This window comes from Manacus vitellinus, unplaced genomic scaffold (genome assembly GCF_001715985.3).
Source record: "Manacus vitellinus isolate BGI_N305 unplaced genomic scaffold, ASM171598v3 scaffold_51_pilon, whole genome shotgun sequence".
NCBI classification, from domain to species: Eukaryota; Metazoa; Chordata; class Aves; order Passeriformes; family Pipridae; genus Manacus; species Manacus vitellinus.
Window position 1 is genome coordinate 874,170 of NW_021940620.1, and position 19,597 is coordinate 893,766.

Genomic DNA, 19,597 nt, shown 5'->3' on the forward strand with positions numbered 1-19,597 from the left:
GGGGTGTGTCAGTGCCTCCTGCCCCTCTCTCCCAGCTCTCTCCGCTCCCCCACAGCACATCTCAGGCACCAGCACTGAGGAGACCCCTCAATCCAGGCCCAGGTCTGTGACAGCAGCAAGGTTTGTACAACTGCTTTGGTGGCATCTCCAAGGTGTCTTGGGGGTGGTTTGGGAGGGTCGGTAGAACCTCTTCTGGCATACAAATGGAATTTGATGTTGCACGTGCTCTTGGGGCTGTTGGGCTTAAGAATGTGTGACCATAACCTGACCTGCCCCCTGGCAGTGCCCCCCAAAGTGCCCTGGTACAGTTATCTCACATGAAATCTGCTCTGCTCAGTAGAGCAGGGAGCTGCAAATAAAGAGCCTGTTCTCCTCCCACTTCTGCCATTAACTTACTGCCCAAGTGTGGCTGAACAGCCCCAAACCTGCCCATTGAGGAGCATTCTTCAGCTCCGGGTCTGAGAAGTGTTGAGTTCAAAGCACTTCTAGATATATTTATATGTATACTTGCCTAAATTATATGAAAGAGACTGGAAAAACAAGAAGGATTTCCTCATATTAAATAAAAAAGAAACTCCAAGTTTGTTAGTGGATTGTCATCATTAGATGACTGTAATAGAATTTCACATTTTGTATTGAGGAAAATTGCTTCTTTTAATATATAAAATCAAATTTAAAAAGCAGAGATCAATTGTAGCATCTTGTGCATCCACTCATAGGAATTTCAGAACTGACATCTTCTGGGCTTCCTGTTTTCTGTTAATAACTTCTTACAACTTTACCACATGAAAAGCATTTTTATTTTTGTTCCTCAGTTTTCTCCACAGTGAAAACTCTTGCAAAAGCTGTTGGAAAATCTCCATTGTGCATGGCTTCCAGAATAAGGTTCTTATTAGCAGGAATGGTTCATATAAAGAAAATGTGTGCTTCCTAAAATATTAATTGTAAAATGGTTTTGATATTATTCTGTCATTCCAATACCTTCTGAAGTCCAGGGAAGCTCCAAAATTTAAATGATTAACTGGCATTTCCAGACTCCTGGCCAAACTAACACCACGTGTGAAGTTCTGTGATTAATGAGCCAGGTTTGCTTGGAGCCCTCTGAGACCCTTTTTGGTGTTTGATTATTAGAACAATATTGCTTTTACTTATGAAAATATGTGCTCAAGCTGTGTTGGGAGACAGCCTGATCTTTTTCTTTTTTCTGAAAGCCACATTCACAGAATCACAGAATGGTTTGGGCTGGAGGGCACCTTAAAGACACCGAGTTTCACCCCCCTGCCCTGGGCAGGGACACCTTCCACTAGCCCAGGTTGCTCCAAGCTCTGTCCAACCTGGCCTTGGACACTTCCAGGGATGGGAGTCCCCAGCAAGAGCCATCAGTCCCCATTCCAAGAGACAGAAGTTCAGATCCTGCTGAGTTTATACATTTGGAGGCTCCACTGCAGAAAACAAAGCACACGAGAAAGAAATTCCTGTTCCCAGCCATTATTCTGAGCTGGGCTGTCCTCCAAGCCCAGACCTTCATGGTCAGTGCCTCTGTTGACCCCCTGGAATTTGCCTTTAACCCCCCAGTGCCAGAGCAGGCTGTGCTGGTTTGTTGGGGAGTGTGGCAGAGCTGCCTGCTCTGCGTGGGTACAGCTCCTCTCCTCAGGACATCTCATGGCCACATGATTTATTTAGCCTGCCTGTAACAGAGCCCCAGTGTCCTGCAGTGCTGGGAGGGAGCAGAGCCTGCTCCTGCCCCGTAACGGGAGCACAGCCCTCCAGAGCCCCCCTTGGCATTTGTTTGTCCAAGTGCAGGGAGGAGCACACCCCGATGACAAAAGCAGGAGCAGCTGGCACTGCTGCTCTGGGCCCCCCTGTCACCCTCTGCTTTCTTCTCTGGCCTCTTACAAGTAACAGATCCCCCCTCCTGTGGGAGCTGTTTATTTGCACTCTGTCTACGCCTCAATACTTGGCTGCAAGTGTGGCTCCTGAACGTGCTTTTTAAGTGTAGGAACAAGTTGTGTTTAAATTCTGGTTTTATAAATATCTGTGGAAAAATGAAAGTGCATTCTGTCAATGACACATTCCCCAAACAAAATGCCACATTTCTTCTGTGAATGCTCTTTCCTTTAGCCAATATAAACAAAGAGTTTTGCCATAGGTTTGAGTGGAATCAGTACCAGACTCAGAGCAGATTTCTGGTAAATCTGTTTGGGTGCACACCCGTGTCCCAGGCACACACCCCTCCATGAGCCCAGGTGAGCCCAGGTGGGAGGGACAGCCCCTGATGCTTTGTATGGTCCATGCCCACACTCCTTTTTATACTGAAGGAAGCTCAGCAGCTTTCTCCTCTTTCCTCTGTCCTGACATTGATTCAACACTCACCCAATTCCTCTGTTAACTCTTTCAGCTCAGTAAACCCTCAGAAAACTAAATAAAACCCTGATCAACTTCTGCCAGCTCAGCAAACTGAACCCACTCAGCAGAGCTGCAGCAAGGCTGGTGTGGGGACAGGGGAGAGTGAAGACAATCCCTCCCCTTCCAGCAGCAACCTGGACTCATTTCCACTTAAATGGCTTGAGCAGATCCCACTCTGAGGCCCGGGGGTCACCAAATGAAGTTCAACTGGTTTGAGAAACAGTATTAAAGAACAAAATTAAAAGCACTTATCCAGGCTGGTACAGCCCCTTGATTCAGAAACTGCAATGTCCCAGTGCTGGGTGACACAATATTCTCTGAAGATTTTCCTGTGGTTTCAAAGAGCTCAGACATTGCTGGTGTAGCATTTAAATGAGCTCACAGCATGGTTTCAGATGGAAAACCAAAATTTGTTTGGCTAAATATTGGTTTACTTTTCTAATGAGGCTTTCAGATGTGATTTGATTGTTCTCACCTGATGATCTTCCATTAGATATTTAACCAGGGACCAATCCTGTAACCTTACTGAGCCAAAACTCCCGGGGAGATTTAGGTAACTTGACACAGCCACACCAATTTAAGGTAATTTTTTGCAACTGTGCTTTCCCTGGAGCACAGCTGCTTCCCTCTGCTCCTTGCAACTGCTCACAGTGCTGGGAACTGGGAAAACAGCCTTGGAAGGAGCCTGAGAAAGGAAACTCCTCTAAATTGCTTTGGCTGCAGAACATTTTGTATCCAAGCAGGGACTGAAGGAACACGGGGACCTGTCTTTGATCCACGAACAGTAAGACTTAGAACTATACCAGTGACTTCATGTAACCTTTTTTCTGTGAACTATTACCAATTAACTACATAATGGGCAATGTAAAAAATGTTGGTTGTGTTTGCTGTACTGTCATGCAGAAGGATTAACTCCTGTAGGAATTATTGGATTCTAGTAAAACAATAATGAGTGTGTGTGTAATGGCACAGCCCTCTGCCCTGCTGGCTGGGTGCTCAATGGGTAGGGCAGCTGTACCTGCAGAGTCTGGGGGTGATGAGATTGCTCAGGGATATTGTTTTGTCTACTAGGCTGCTGTTGCTTGGATGGTTTTGGTGGCTAAACCCCAGGATTTTTATTTTTCCTTGCTATCTGTGCTGCCCTGACCTAGTTCTGCAGCAGAGTGACTGCACAGCCATCTGTGTCCCAGCTGATGCCAAGGAATGAAACAGCCCCTGAAGGTAACAGCCCTCGGGGTGATGGGAGGGTTTGTGGGCAGCATTTGTGTTTGTGTTGCTTCCCCTCGGGACTGTGATTTCCAGCCCTCAGGATAAAGGCTGGGAAGGCAGCAGGGCAGGGCTGGGACATGTGGGCTCGTATCAGGAGCTGGGGTTACCTTATCCTGCCCTGTGGGTTCAGCCAGTGGCTGCTTTGCTGTGTTTGGGCTCTGGTAACAGAGAATTGTTTGAATGTTGTGTTTCTCTGCTGTCCCTGCAGTGTGCCCACGTTCCTGGGCTGTTGGTGCTGTTCCCTGGCACTCAGGGGCTGTGCAGAATGCAGGGGGCTGCTGAGCAGGGAGCAGCCCCTGCCCTGGCTGTGTCAGTCACTGGTGTCTCCAGGGGCTGCCCAGAACTGCAGGGCTCTGCCTTCAGGAGCTGCAGTGAGTACAGGACACATCCCAGCACAGTGCAGGTTGAGCAGAAGATCTGTAAAGCAGCATCAAGAGGCAAATTTTGGTCCATAATCCTAATTATTCTTTTCTGGTTCCAAGCAGTTTTGTGCAGGGACTGTGGCAATGCTTGCAAGTGAAAGCCACGCTGATGACAACCACTGATATCCTGGGAAGTGTCATGAGATTTTACGCCTCTCTGAAAGTACCAGCTGTACAAATTAAGGCTTGCCTGGAAGTCTTAGTTCTCAATTAAGAAATCCACCATGTACATTAGTATTTCTGGGTGCAAATAAGAGTTTGAAAACATGTAAATGTACTCTAAAGGTTTAGGTACTCGAGGATGACTGAAATGAATCTCAACTCTGTTGTTTTTACAAAATCCCCTTGTTTGTTTTTACTCTTGGCCCTGTTTATTATTGTTGCCATAAGTTTATCAATATCAAACCTAAGTGAGCTTTGTGACTTGCAGATCCCCTGAGAACACTTTGGTTATTTCCTAGAGCTGATGAATGGGTGGTGGAGTGCTCGTGGCTGACACAAGAGTGAGGTTTCTGCCATGGTTCTGTCATGTTCTCTGACACTAATGCATTCTAGTGGTTTTAATTGCCAAGAGCAGCTGTAAATTCTCTCCTTGGGGTGTCCCCATCCCATCTCATTCAATCATTTTTAGTCATTAAAAATCTTACCAGTGATTGAATCTGAGGATGGAGCAAAGGGCAATTAGTCAGCCCAAATCTACAGCGCTTCGTGGGAAGGTTTAATTGCTAATACTTGTAAAACATGGATTTACTGTGAGAGTAGGGCCCTAAAGGAGCCCTCCCCAGTGTTCCATGTGTGAGTGTGGCTGCAGAGCCCTCCTGGAATGACACTCAGTGAGTCCCAGAGCCTTCCCTTGGGTTAGGAGGGGATTGTTTTCAAAGCCCCCCAGTTTTTAATGGGTTTATCCTGACAGCAGTGTGGTAAGAAAAGTGCTGTTGATCCCCAGTTTACATACAGGAGACACTTCATTTAAGGGCTCTTGAACCTGAATATCTGCAGAGTTGTCTCACAGAGGCAGAAGCCAGGCACTGTGCTGTGTCTGGAAAAGTCTGGACACTCAATTTTGATGTGTTGAAATGTCTTTTAAAAATCTCCCAATATAAAAGCCAAACCTTACAAAGATCTGTGGCAAATCCCAGAGCCAAACCAAACTGTCTGCAGGGAATAGCCTTGCTGCAGGGTCAGGGAGAGGCAGGAGCTGGTGAATGAACCCTCTGAGGTGCAGGGTGGGAACACGATGGCTTTGACTTCCCTGTTTTCTCATGTGCTGTGTTGGAACCTTGATTATTCCTGTGGGACTGAGGTTAGGTTTGTGTGCAGTGCTGTGCATGGAGGACACCTGGAGTGGCAGCTCTGCCCCCAGAGCACAGCTCTGTTCATCCCCTGGCAGGAGGATTGCTCAGCTTTGCCTTTGTGGGCAGAATTTTTTCCTTCTCATTTCTTGCACTGCTGGAAACGTCCCCTCGCTGCCTGTGGCAGAGCAGTTGATCAGATACCAAGTCACTGCTGGGTGAAAACAGGATTTAATTCAATGACTAAACCCTGAGTTAGTTACTGAGTAACTTCCCAGGAGCCCTTTTCCATATGCAAAGTTACTGACCACGTTATGTGCTGGTGAAAAAGACTGGGCTCGGGGAGGGCCCGTTTGTGTGCAGGATTCTGAAGAGGAGCCTGGGTGTTTGCTCACAGAAGAACCTCAAACATGGATTACATGAATCAGAGGATGGTGTTCCAGAGGCTCTTCGTGCACAGGAGATGTGGAGTTGAGACTTTCCCAACACAACAATCCCTGTCCTCTCCAGATTCCCTGCATTAAACCCCATTCCAAGCTCTCTGGGATGACTCTGGCATGGCCTTGCAGGAGAGTGGGGTGAGGGCAGGCACAACCCACAGGCTCAGCCTGTCCCCCACTGGAGGCCACTTTTCTCCTTCCAACAGATGAGAACAGCATAACCACAGGTGAGCAGATTATTTCTGTAGGAAATGTGGGAGGAATGCCCAGTTTTCCCTTGAGAGACAATACATAACAAATTACAGAGCATGGCATTATCCAGTTGGCAGCTTAGTTTGAGGGGAAAAAATAGTGGCACAAAATCGGCTTATTTTTTAAGCCCAGCTGGGAAGTAGCAGGAATTCATCTCACTGGATAAGGACATTATAAAATGTTTGTGTGAGGCTTCATCACATGTATTTGGAAGCAGAAAACATTTATTGCAGGGGTTTGAGTTGATTCAGTCACACGAATCAGATGAAAGCCTCAATCTGTGTGCTTTCTGTGCTCTTTTATGAGAAAAAAACACTTACAAATAATTAAAAGGCCACACAAAAAAAACCCTGCAGTGTATAAAACACAGCTTCAGAGTTGCCTTGAGCTGCATTAACTTCCACTGTACAACCCTTTTTCTCTCACCCTCAGGAAGCAGGGCATAATCTTTTAAGAAAATCAAATCTAACTACTTTGTTGGATTAAATCTAACTACTTTCAGTTGGATTTAATTAGTTTTTGTTAGCAGTGCTTCCCGACTGCCCCAGAGCAAGGGCTCCTGTGCTCTGTGACCCCGGGCTGGGGACACCACAGGCAAGGCACAGCGAGGGGGGAGTGGGGCCGTGCCGTCCCGGTGGGATGTGAGGGATGCTCCTGAGGCGGTGCCGTCCCGTCCCGGTGGGATGTGAGGGATGTTCCTGAGGCGGTGCCGTCCCGGTGGGATGTGAGGGATGCTCCTGAGGCGGTGCCGTCCCGGTGGGATGTGAGGGATGCTCCTGAGGCGGTGCTGTCCCGTCCCGGTGGGATGTGAGGGATGCTCCTGGAGCGGTGCTGTCCTGTCCCGTCCCGTCCGGGTGGGATGTGCAGGAGTGTGTTGGGTCGCAGGGGCCTCACCTGCTCTCTCCTCTATGGCCTTGGCAGCATGTTCATGGAACTTTTCAGCCGTGCCCACGTGGGAGCCGTGGCCGCTGGCCAAGAGCTCGGGCAGCAGCAGCGCCGTCGTTAATGATTGACTGGTGAGATAATGGGACGGCCCAGCCCACTGTTTGCTCTCCTTCCCTCCCCACTGCCAGCGCTGCTGAGCGGACAGAGCCCCGGCCAGCCCAGGGCAGCCGCCCGAGGAGCCGGAGGGTGCTGGGAGTGCCCCTGGAGCTGCTCGGGGACATCCCGGCCTGGGACCAGCTGAGAGACGGGACTCGCCCCCCGCGTTCTGTGAGTGCACTGACAACTTTGCAGGCTGTGAGACGCCAAAGTTCTGCTTCGCTGACTTTCCGATCTTTTCCGAGGGCGCAGCTGCAGTCTGGAACCAGAGCATTAGCTTCTGTTTTGTAAGGAGGATACTGGAGGCAGAGGGTGTGCGCTGTCTGTGCTCGCTGTGCCCGTGCCCTCACTGCCGGAGGTGCCTGGTGACTGCTCTGAGGGAGCTGTCCCTGCCCGTGGAACTGCCTGAGCTTTGAGGTCCCTTCCAGCCCAACCATTCTGTAGTTCTGTGGGTCTCACCAAACCAAACATCAGTTCAGTGTGCGTGTGTTTTAGATGCCTGTACCTGGTACATGCTGTCCCTGGCAATTGCTGTGCTGTCTGTATATTTGCTTTATGCAAGAAAAGAATGAAAAAGAACATCTGGTTACTCTGTTGCTTATGCTGTGTTTGCTGTGAGTCTGGAGAGCAGTGACTCTGCTGGTCCCTGGTCTGGCTGCTCCCTCAGCTGTGGATGGGGGTGTGTTTGGAGAGGGGGGATTCAGTGAGGCTGAGTGTGCAGAGCTCTGGGGGCTGCAGTGTCTGTCCGTGCTGTGCTGGGGGGATCTCACCACTCCATCCTGACAAGCAGATTTCCCTTCAGCTCAGCAGTGTCCCTGGAGCAGCTGGAGGACACCACACAGGTCCTTGGACCCCCAGGGTTCAGTGCAGAGTTGGTGTATGTGGGTTTGGGTGCTGGAGATGCGCGGGCTGTGCCAGCTGCCCGTGGCTCTGTGCCAGCTGCCCCAGCTCTGTGCCACACGGGCCAGCCTGGGGGTGCTGTGGCATCGTGGAGCTGTTCACAGGTGGCTTGGGAGGTCTCAGCAAAAGAGGAGGTGCAGAGGGTGCCCAGTCCCAGCTCAGCAGCACAGGGCAGGCACAGCCACTGGTCCCACTGGAGGGATGGTCACACGTGTTGCCAGAGCCTGTCCAGAGCCAGGCAGAAGCTGGTGGAGGCAGGAGAAGAAAGCACAACACTGGGAAACCAGGTGTCCAAGTGATGTGTTTTCTGTCCCTCCTTTCTGCCCAGCAAGGACTGACTCACTCTCAGGTCCCTTGCAGAGCACGTGCTGTCAAGGTCCAGGTGCTCCCATCTGTCCGTGTTCCCTCCTGGAACAGCCCAGAAGCAGAGGAGGGAGCAGGGTGTTCCTTGGAAAATATTAAACTCACATTTTGGCTTGTCTAACCTGGGGTTGAAAGCTGTCTTAGGCACCCGTGATTGCACCAGGCCACCTGAACTTCAGAGATCTCTGTGGGTGAAAGATGACATTTTCTTAGGGAAATGTGTGAATGTACCCAAATAATTGACAAGGGCAGAACTGAATTTGTACTAGAAAATTTATCTTTAAAATGCTAAAATGATCAGTCCCTCACAGTGTGTAAGGGACCAACCTCATCCCTGCTGTGGACATGGACAGTCTGGAGTGTCACCTCAGTCTAATACAAACACAGGAGCTCTGCTCTATCCTTGAGTGTGCAGATTATGGGGTTTTTTCTAGAACAAGTAACATCTAGGTCCATGTTAAACAGGTGGGGTGAGGGGTCTGGCAGGCAGACGTTGTTACACAGGGAACAGTTCCCTTGGTACAAATACACTCAGTGATCCCCCAGCACAGGCAGTGTTTGAGGCTGATGCTGAAACACAGGTTATGGAGGATTTGGGAACTGATCTGGGAACTCAGAAAGTTTCTGTAGAACAGATTAAATGTAGAAAGGTGGACCTGCAACAACTCACAGCCTTCTGTTTAGGTGGGGACTAATGGGTATGAAGTGCCACAGACAGGGAACCCCTCGGTCCCGGGGTGGGGGTGACCAGGAGCTGTTCCCAGTGAGCTGCCACTGCTCTCCCACCCCTCCCTGCTGCCAGAGGGGAATCCTGCCCTGGCACTGCCTGCTTGGGCAAAGGCTCTCACTAAAGCCCTGGGTGCTGCCTTTTCCCAGCACTGAAGGAATTGATGCTTTCCCCAGACTTTTCCTCTGGCTCTCCTGTCAGATTTGTCTGGATGGAGCTGGACAAGGGTGGGCTTGGATGGGATACAGGGAAGGAATCCTTCCCTGTGAGGGTGGGGGGGCCCTGGCACAGGTTGCCCATAGAAGCTGTGGCTACCCCTGGATCCCTGGAAGTGTCCAAGGGCAGGTTGGATCAAAGGAACAGCCTGGGACAGTGGAAGGTGTCCCTGCCCATGGCAGGGGGTAGAATGAGATGCCCTTTAAGCTCCTTCCACCCCAAACCAGTCTGTGATTCTCTGATGCTCTTTGCAGACCAAGGGTTTGATTTATGCCCATGATTCCAAGTACCCCCCCCATTAAACCTGCACTAATGTAACTATTGGATATTTCCAGATTATTTTTAACTACTAATCCAGTTTCTCATTGTTTGTTGTGGAAACCAGTGATATGTTTATTGAGATTAAGTATAAACCCTTATGAATCCTGTCCAAATGAAAGCTGTGGGAAAATACTGGAATCCATAATTTGCCAAAGGAACAGAGCAGTCTGATATATTATGTCTCGTGTATATTTGGTGTTTTCCTCTTGTTCCAGTGGAATGTTCTGTAGTAACTGGATATGACATTACTGTCTGCCCCAACCCAAAGGCAGGCACAATTATGTTTAACATCTGGATGAATTAGACTGAAAACAGACATCCTCTGCTAAGGAATAGTTTCTGTTTCCTATGTCAAAATAAGAAAGTTAAAGAGCTAATGGATTTTTTAAAATATCAAGTAATTGATTAATATGACTTCATAATCCTTAATTTGTCTATGAGAAAATGAAAGTATTGTTTGCTAATGATATTTTAGACTGGGAGTGTGCTTTGAAAGTTCCATGATTTACTGAGGGTAGTAAGGTATTAAAAAATTCAATTTGTAGTTAGGAGGAGTGGTGAGGACGTGAGGGAGCTGGGTCCTGCTCCTGTTCTCTGGGAGGATCTGGGTGAGCCAAACTGACCTCTGGGAAGGTCTCTCTGGTAGGACTCTCTGTGCAATGTTTTACCCATAGCTATTCCCTAGATGGGGATGACTTTGGGAATACAGTGAAGGGAATGTGTTTCTGTATCATTCATGAAGTTCATAGCACACAGTCTAAAGCTGGCCAAGCTCAGTAAAAAGCTGCTCAGTACATTTAAGGAGCAGAGAATGAATTGTTTGATCCATCTTTATTACATCTAAAAGCCATAATCTAAATATCTGCACACAGATTTATTTATATAAATAAATATATATATAATCCCACTTTATTAAGGCAAACAAAATATTGCTCCTTGCCCAGCCAGTGCCTCTGGATCCATCCTTGTCCAAAACTGGAATGTTTGCTCCCATGGCAGGTTTGTCTGTGGAAAACATCACTACAGCCTGAGGAACTGGACTCTGCAGTCTGTGCTGTCAGGGCCTGGGCTGCAGTGGCAGAGACAGCCACAAAGCTGCTGGGAATGGTTTCATACTGTGGCACAAGAAACCACGTGTAGCTGCCAGAAAACCACAATTCTTCAGAGATAAGATGACTTTGTGGCATTTTCCAGCCTGACAACTGTCACTCATAAACCTGAGTGAGCATCAGCTCTCCCAGAGTTCTGATGAAGCTGGGAAAGGCAAGTTCTGATCTCTGCAGAGCTGGGAAAGGCAAGTTCTGATCTCTGCAGTGCTGGGAATATGCTGGGTTTGGGATGTGTGGCAGCTGGTGGAGCTGTCTGTAATAAACACTTGGATTTTTCTAATTACAGGCTGTTAATCATGGATATGTTGTTAAAACTCTGCTTGCACAGATTGCTAACCAACTTCTACCAACTCACAGGGTTCTGGACTCAAACTACACATCAGTGCAAGGAGATGTTGAACTGGATTTCACCTGTTTAGGGTCTGACTTGCTGCCTAAGCTGTGGGTAGCTCAGTGCAGCAGGTCAGGGGGACTTGTAGAATTTTATTTTTCTCTGATGTTTCTTGGATGGCCTTACTGGCAAGCACTCAACAGGTAGAAATGAGAAAACATCTTCATTATATATATTATTTATTCTATTAATTAATATCTATATTAATTCTAAAGGCATACATTTAAAAATCAGCAGTGTCATTAGGTTTTTTTCTTTTTGATTTTGAGTACCTTAGAGCCTGTAAGTCTTTAAAGCCCTTGGATATTTGTGGGTGTTCTTGTAGCCTGCAAAAGCAGTATGGGGTTATATTTATGGCATCAAATGAACTTGATTAGATTGAAAAAAGAAAAAAGGAAAATTATGATGAACTAAGAAGGAGTGAAATGGAAACAGCTGGAAAGAAATAAATACATTTGGGATGAAACTGATTTCTGGAAAAAGCAGTTTTGAGAAGCACAAAGGTAGAAACAAAAATAAGTGTTTGGTGCTGTTTAGTAGATTAGAGACTAATGCTGATGGAAGCCAAGAGACATTTTTGAGGCTGAATAAGGGAAGTCAGGAATTGGAGGACAATGGGAGGTATGTGGTGGGTGACTGCTCTCATTAAAGGGTCAGGCTCTGGTGGGTGCCCAGGAAAAGTCTCACACAGGGCTGTGAGGAATTGCCAAACCTGATCTTCCTCATTAAAACCTTGGCCAGAGACCAGACCATGGCTCCTGGGTCCGAAAGTATTTCATTTGGGCCTCAGCTCTTCCTCAGCCCAGTGGGAGTGACAGGGAAGTGCCTGTGGCCAGCAGGGAGGTGTCACCCCCTGACCTGGGGAAGGGACAGGATGGACCAGTGCTGGCACTGGGGCTCCAGCAAAGCTTCCAGTCAGTCAGGATCCCTTCTTGACACACACACTGTATCCTTGCAGCCATTAGCTACCTGCATGAGTTCTGGAAATTGCATTGAATGAGAAATTTGGGGTTTAGAGTCTTCAGAAACCTTAGTAAGAAAACCACAGATTAGCAGAACATGTGTTTTTCCAGTTGTCTAAAGGGGATGTCATCTGCTGTGTTTGGCTTCCTGTTTGAAACCTAAAGCTGAAAGTCCAAGGGGACAAATCTGTTGATTATAAGCTAGAAAAAAATAATAAAGGGAAAATATCTATTAAAAAAAAAAGGTAGCTAAGAGAGAAATGATAGAAATGATAGAAAGAGAGGGGCTTTCGTGGTGCTGAAAATCATTGTGATCAGCCAGACACACTCTCTGGATGTGGTGTCCCTCCACTTCTCTCACCCTGTCAATAGTCATGTCAAAGTGATGGAATCTGAAGACTTCAGGCATTTGTCTGGAATTTTTGGATCTCTCACAGTCTGGTCAAAGGAGCAGCTCTTATTTCCAGATGTCTCATGTCTCAGAGATGCAGTCACTGCATCCATGTTCTGCATGGGCATCAAGGTCTGTCCAGGAAGATCAGGATGGAGATCTGGGAACCTGTGCCAGATCATCAACCCATGACCTGCTGAGGGTTTCTGAGATACCAGAGACTGGACCTGACTTCTCCAGGATTTTGGACTCTCTAGGCTGCCCTGGGACAGCCCATGGGATCATCTGCTGACACCAGAGTCTCTCAGGTGATCTTTGGGGAGCAGATGGATCAGGTGCTGCAGCCTGTGCAACTGGCTGGAATCTGGAGAATGTCAGCTAATATTTACATCAGGTGTTTACCCTTGGATAAGGAACAGGTCATTCACAGGCATGAACATGACATGATATTGGTAGGTTGGTCACAGTGTTTGCTTTGCATTTTGCACACTTGTCGCTCTCCTTGAGAACAGTGGTTTGAGTGTTGTGGTTTGATCTGGATCAGTAGCTGTGGGTTTCCCCTTTATTGTCACGGAGCCATTTGTTTAAAAAGGGCAGTTCTACGGAAAGAGAGCTATGAAGGTTTGAACTTTGCTTGTCTTTATAAAGAAAATGCTCATTCTTGCTTCCCTGATGGAAAGGTGGTGTTGGTAATTCCAGGGACCTGCACAAGGACACAAACATAGTGTGTGGAGTGTGTTTTTCCTGGGTTGCTGAGAATAAATCAGACACTTCATAAAGAGAATAGCTGTGTTTCTAAAGGGTGATGGCTTGTTTGAGCAAGCATTGTGTGTAACTCAGGTGAGTTATGGATCAATTCTGGCACCTAGCACAGTCTAAATGAGGTCAAACAAGACCAAAGTGTAAGTAGAAGAAATCCTGCCCTTAAAAGACAGGTAACTTGTTAACTGACTGCAATCTGGAGTCACTGGTTTTTCTCTGTACAGTTAATTTGCCAGAGACACAAGGCTTTGACCTTCTAAGCTGGTTGCAAAGAATTCCAGGTTGTGCAATGCAAACCACCTTTCCTGAGAACAGAAGAGGTTGATGTGGTGACTTGTATTTAACAGAGGTCTGTGAGGGACTGGAAACTTCAGCAGGGCACAAGTTGGCTCTCAACACTTGGGGCCTGTTTGATAGTGTTTGGGTGAAGAGTTTTTGATGCCAGCACTGGTGTCTGAGCTGAGAAATTGTACAGCACGAGCTGCACAATGGGAACTTCCTGGCCTTGCCTTGCCACTACTATTTTGTCTTGTTTTTTCTATCATTATTATGGTGGAAACTTGGAACAAATATTGTTTTGAGATATAAGACATCATTATCTCAGCCCAGAGTCAGCCCAGCCTCGTGCACAGTGTCCTCTGTCCTCTGGGTTTTGTCCTTCCTCAGCCATCAGGGAAGCACTGGACAGGTCCCATTCCCCACAGAGCCCCTGTTTCTCCTCTGTGTGTTCATCTCATCTCTCTGGCTGGTCAGATGGATAAAGCAAAGAGGGTGTGCTTTATATTTGCAAACTGCTTCACACAGGGGGCTGTGCTCTGTGTGGGTCCCCGGGGCAGAACTGGGGTAAATATAACAACCCAGTGAATGGAAGTCAAGTTAACACAAGTGTTGATACACTTCCCTTCATCTTCCACTGGGTTTGGTTCTGAGAGACTTTAATTTAACATTTTTCTTCTTGCTTTCAGTGGTTTGCAATGAAAATATTGCAAGCCTGTCTGGAATGTGCACGTTGTATTCCAGCCTTGCCAGAGCATTTCTGAGGCCCAGAGACAGTCCCTGAGGGAGCTCTGCCACCTCCCAGCTGAGAACAATAATGTTATTGTTTTTGTCAGGTGAGTTGTAAGTGCATTAATGTTTTTCTCTTACAGGGGAAAGAGAAGGCAGTTTTCACATAGTTCTTTAAACACGTTGAGATCAATGATTCTGCTGCCAAGGTTTAGGAAATATCTTCTCCAAAAGAAATATGACAAATTTTCCCTAAGGTGTGTTTCAGTGTCAGTCAGAGGTCCTTGCCTTGGTCTTCAAAAATACTGAAATTATATTTCCTCTTATTTCTGGTACCCCCTGAGTCAAAAATTCTTCACTGTATTGCCAAATTCACTGTAAATCACGATCAGGAGATTGAAATAAGGAGGAAAAAGAGATGTTGGGAATCACTGGAATAGGAAACCAGAAGAGAACTTTCACTGATAGACATAAACCAAACCACAACTGCTATTTCTACACGTTGCTGTGAAAAGTTAGAGCCAACTTCTCGTTGTAAATCAGGGTGGCTCCATTAACTTCTGTGGATCTGTGCCAGCACATCCCAGACAAAGACTTGGCTCTATTTATAGCACTGTCAGGAACAGAACTGCTTGGAGAGATTCCACTGGGAGAAAAATTTGATTGAAACAAGGCAGATAAGAATGACAGAGGAATCTGCCTTCTGGGTCTGTTGTGGAATGTGACTCCCATGGGGTTTGATCCCGGGCCCTTCCCAGCCCCTGCAGGTCCTGCTGAGCATTCCCAGCCCAGGGTGGCTGGTGGGACAGACCCCCAGGGCACTGTGTGTGCCCAGGGTGGTGGAACTGTGGCACAGTTGGAGTCTGCAGGAATGGCAGGGCGACCTTCACCTGCTTTTTTAGCTCTGTGGCTTCAGAAAATCCAAGGTGTCCCTTTCACCAGGTACCTAAGGTTTTTATTTCCTTAAAGTCCTTAATGTGCCATGGTGACAAGGATGGGGAATGTCATCATCAGCCATTGATCCTTCATGTTTCCTGTGTGACCCAGTTACTCAGGGACACACAAGGAAATTTCACAGCTGTGGTTTAGATAATCTATAAAGAGGGAGAGAACTTCTCCAGGCATCCTTGAGCTGATTTCTTACTGAAATTTCAAAAAAAAGCCCAGCAGAAATTCCCACTGTGTGGTGTTAGGCTGTTTTCAGTTCCCAGAAACTAGTTAATTTATTTAGTGTGTCTCACCAGTCCAAGTTTCATTTATAGATTAACTTGTGTGTTTTGGCTCCTATCCATCTCTTGCTTTGGCTCAAAATGAATGATACCAGGACTGTCTTTGAAACAAGGCAGGAATGTGAAGTTTTTTGATTAAAGAACAACATCATCCCTCAAACCTCTCTTTCTGCCAGCTTTGTGAGGCCCTGCCACAGAAATATGATATTGGAAATGGCAGATTAGGGTCTGGTGAGTTCAACCTTTGTGAAGAAATCAGACATGTACTATTCTGGAGGGCTCTGGAAAGAATTTGTGTCTCCTCAGAAGGCCTGTCACTGGAGCAGCTTGTTTTCAAGACTGTTCATTTGCTTTATTTAATAACTAATCAGTCTTTAGAGCTGGTTTAAATGAGAATTCCTAAACAAAGTCACTTGCCAGCACCCATCTGGTGCCAGGTTCAGTCTTTTCTGAGGGGCCCATGCTGCCTGTGTGTCAGGGGGGTTGAAGCTGACAGAGGGGGTCACACTTGGTGGGAGCATCTCCTGTGTGTCTTCTGCTGGCCCCTTGAGGGGCTGCTTGTGGAGATCCATCTGTGAAGTAAACCTGGGGGCACCTTGCACAGCCACCAGAGGAACTGTCAAGTGCTGCTGATGAACATGGGCTGTCTTCCAGACTCTGCAAAAGTGGTGTATTTGTTGTACATGAACTCTGAGCTGGTGCTTCTTTCTCGTCCATTGGCTATGTTTGCAGGGGGGTCCCTGGCTGCAGCCAGAAATATTTGACTGTCTTAAAAGCTGTGACTTTTTACTGACATCAGGGTGTCTCATCAAGATGCTCTCTCAGCCTCAAGGCACTTTCTTTAAGCCTCTGAGAAAAAGTGCAGTGAGAATCCTCCCACTGAGTTTTTTCATGTTTCTCTTTCTTTTTAGGATCTTCTAGATATTATTGGAATGTGATACAGAGAAAAATGTTCTCTTCTAACGACTCAGTTGTGGACTTCTAATCAGCCTTGGATTTCTGGGAATGCTACAATATGGCTTCAGTTGGGAATGAGATAGAAAGGTGGACTCACAGGCAAGGGGGCAGAAGTGGGGAGCTGGCAGAGCCTGTGATCTCCCCTGACAATGCTCATCGTCTGTCGCCAGTGATGTCGATGGGCAGCACGGACCATGCCCTGCACCTCCCTGGGAGGGCAGACTCTGCCTACAGCTCCTTCTCAGGGGGCTCCAACGTGCCAGAGTGTCCCACCCGCCCCTGCTGTGGGGAATGTTGTCCTTTGCCCCCGGAGCAGGCACCGTACATGGACTCGGAGTACGTCAGGGGAATTTATACTCTCAGTGCTGCCCCCTCTGACCTCAGGTCCCTGCAGCCACACAAGGCACCAGCCCCGAGCATCCATCCCAGCTCTCCCAGCCTCCCTGACCGCTGTGGAGCTGATCCCACCAGAGGGACTTTAACTCAGGGACCTCCACCTTCCCCTCCCACACGACTCGACAGCTACAACATCACCAGACAGCGGGACAATTCCAGAGGAGGACACAGTGGGTGTAAGGTGCAGCCAGCTCCTGGAGTGCAGGACAGTCAGCTGGCACACAGGGATGTGCCAGGGAGCCAACACTGGGATGAACTCACAGAGCGAGACATCAGACCTGCCGGGGAAAAGACTCTGGAAAACAAGGGCCTTTCTTCTGATTCTACAAATGAGGCATCTGTATCAAACATTCAGGGGTTAAAGGCAGGGGGAAATGGAGAGTGGAGCCCACCCCAACAACCTACAAAGAGAAGCAGTCCACACATTTGCAGCAGACCTTCTTCATTCATTTTTCAAGAATATTTAAAGACAGACTCTGTGGCAGATGTGCCCAAAATACTTTCTGCTTATAATTCAGTTCATGGTTATAAAATTCCCACCGAGATGAACTCCAAGTCCTACCACCCAGCACATTCCAACCCCAACGCTGTTAATGATACACAGGAAGTCAAACAGTGTCCCTGTGGGGTGCAGAATCCAACTGCCAAAGCAGCTCTGCCAAGCACTGTGCCAGGACCCAGCCAGAAAAAGGGGCCCTTGCCCCATGCTCAGGACCTGCCCTGTGCAGAGTGGCATCCAGACATGGACCAGGATGTGTTTGAGGACAGCTGTGACTTACAATATATGGAGAATGCTCTCCCAATAAAAAATGCTTCCAGGAAGCTGAACAGTTGTACAGACAAAAATCAGTGCTATGATTCGGAAGGGAAAACTGGGAGAGGTGTCAGGGAGCCAGTCCTGGATCAGCAAGCCAGAGTGCAGAGGTCACTGGGGTGCTGCAGCTGCGAGGCTGTGGGAGCAGAGCACCCTCAGCACAAGGGGCTGGATCAGGGAAGGAAGCAGAGCTGTGATACCAGCAACCAAATGGCTTTTTTCAGACCAAAGGAAGATTCCACATCTCGCTTAGTACGTGAATCCCAGGAAGGAAAACAGGATAATAACAGCAATCCCAACCTCAGCACGTGCCTGGAACAAGAGGATCCTCCTGTTCAGAAACACCACCCTGGATTTCAAACCCAGCTCTCCAGACAGCTTTGGGAGGACCGTGCTGGTGAACAGATAACCAGGCAGATGACCCCCATGCTTTACTACCTTTCTGGGGGGACACCCAGCAGTGTCCCACAGCCCACCAAGCTCTCCCACAGCCAGGAGGACTCCAGGAGGTCACTGAGGGAAATCCCTTCAGGCGGCTGTGCTGCCTCAGCACAGGGTGTGGAGAAGCCAAGGGAGAGCCCTCAGTGTGCAGGGCCCAGCCAGCACCCCTGGGGCAGTGCTGAGCTCCAGAGCCCGGATCCCACCCTCGGGGGCCCTGCCTCATTCACAGAGGAGAGCTTCCAGAATGACTACAGAGAGAAACTTAAAGTGGCTCAGAAAAAGGTTCTTAGAGAAACCTCCTTTAAGAGAAAAGACTTACAGATGAGTTTGCCTGTCAGACTGAGACAGAAACCCTCTCAAAGGCCGTCAATTGAACACCTTCGGTCTTTCTCGTTATCCAGTGCAAACGAGGATCCCAAACCTGTTCTTTGCTCCCCTTCTCATCTAGAATCCCTGGAAAGTTTCAATAAAGATGAAGAAATACAGAAGCCACAAGCAGGTCGAGTAGGGGCAAGGAAAAGGGTAACCAAAGAGGAAAAGAAACTGTGCTATTCTGAGCCTGAGAAGCTCGATCAACTAATGGATAAGGAAGCATCTTGGAGTCAAGTTAGGGATGAAATCATTGAGCAAGATATAGTGGCAGCCAGGAGAAGGGCTCTGGAGAATGGAGAAAGGGCACTTTCCAGTTCCAGCATCTCCAGGACAGAGCTGAAACAAATCCAGCACACTGCACTGATGGAATACATGGAGCGAAAGATCAGCCAAAGGCCAGGGGGTTCACAGCACCTCCCACTGCATAAGCCACCCCTGCAGAAGAGGCTGTCACATCCCAAAGGGCCTCCTGGCAAGATTTCCAACCCAAGTGGGAGCGGGAAGATGCAAAATGATGAGGTTTTCCACCAAGTTTTCCCCAGAGAAAAATTGCCCGATGTTTTTCCTGCCTTGGCTCTCGCAGCCCCGCCAGGTGTGAGCAGCAGGGCTGACCCCAGCCGGGCTGATCCCTGCAAGGCTGACCCCAACAGGGCTGACCCCAACAGGGCTGACCCCAGCAGGGCTGACCCAAACAGGGCTGATCCCTGCAGGGTTGACCCCAACAGGGCTGACCCCAGCAGGGCTGACCCCAGCGGGGCTGACCCCAACAGGGCTGACCCCTGCAAGGCTGACCTCAGCAGGGCTGCCCCAGCCGGGCTGACCCCCAGCAGGGCTGACCCAGCGGGGCTGACCTCAGCCGGGCTGACCCCAGCCGGGCTGACCCCAACAGGGCTGACCCCAGCAGAGCACACGGGACCTGCACCAGCACCTGTCCTGCAGCTGAAAGGCTCCCACAGGCAGGTGATCCTGCATCAGGAAGAGCTCCTGACAGATCAAAATCTGCTCCTCCTTCCCCTCGGGTAAGACAGAGATCCAGCACCTAAAGGGGCCCTATGGGAAAGTCAGAGAGGGACTTTATGCTTTTTACAAGGATGTGGAGTGGCAGGAATAGAGGGAGAA

General features: G+C 48.4%; 1 protein-coding gene across 1 annotated transcript; it reads left to right on the forward strand.

The window, feature by feature from the left end:
- Positions 1-7,170: 7,170 nt before the first annotated feature.
- LOC108641104 lies at positions 7,171-19,501 on the forward strand. The gene is made up of 2 exons (XM_018081022.3): positions 7,171-7,293; positions 16,410-19,501. Exon 2 carries the CDS (start codon positions 16,514-16,516, stop codon positions 19,499-19,501), a length of 2,988 nt encoding a protein of 995 aa, XP_017936511.3. The 5' UTR covers positions 7,171-7,293; positions 16,410-16,513.
- The last annotated feature ends 96 nt before the right edge of the window (positions 19,502-19,597 follow it).

Excerpts from the sequence above, each read along its gene's own strand:
- LOC108641104 (XM_018081022.3), top strand. The coding sequence starts at position 16,514 with ATGGCTTCAGTTGGGAATGAGATAGAAAGGTGGACTCACAGGCAAGGG.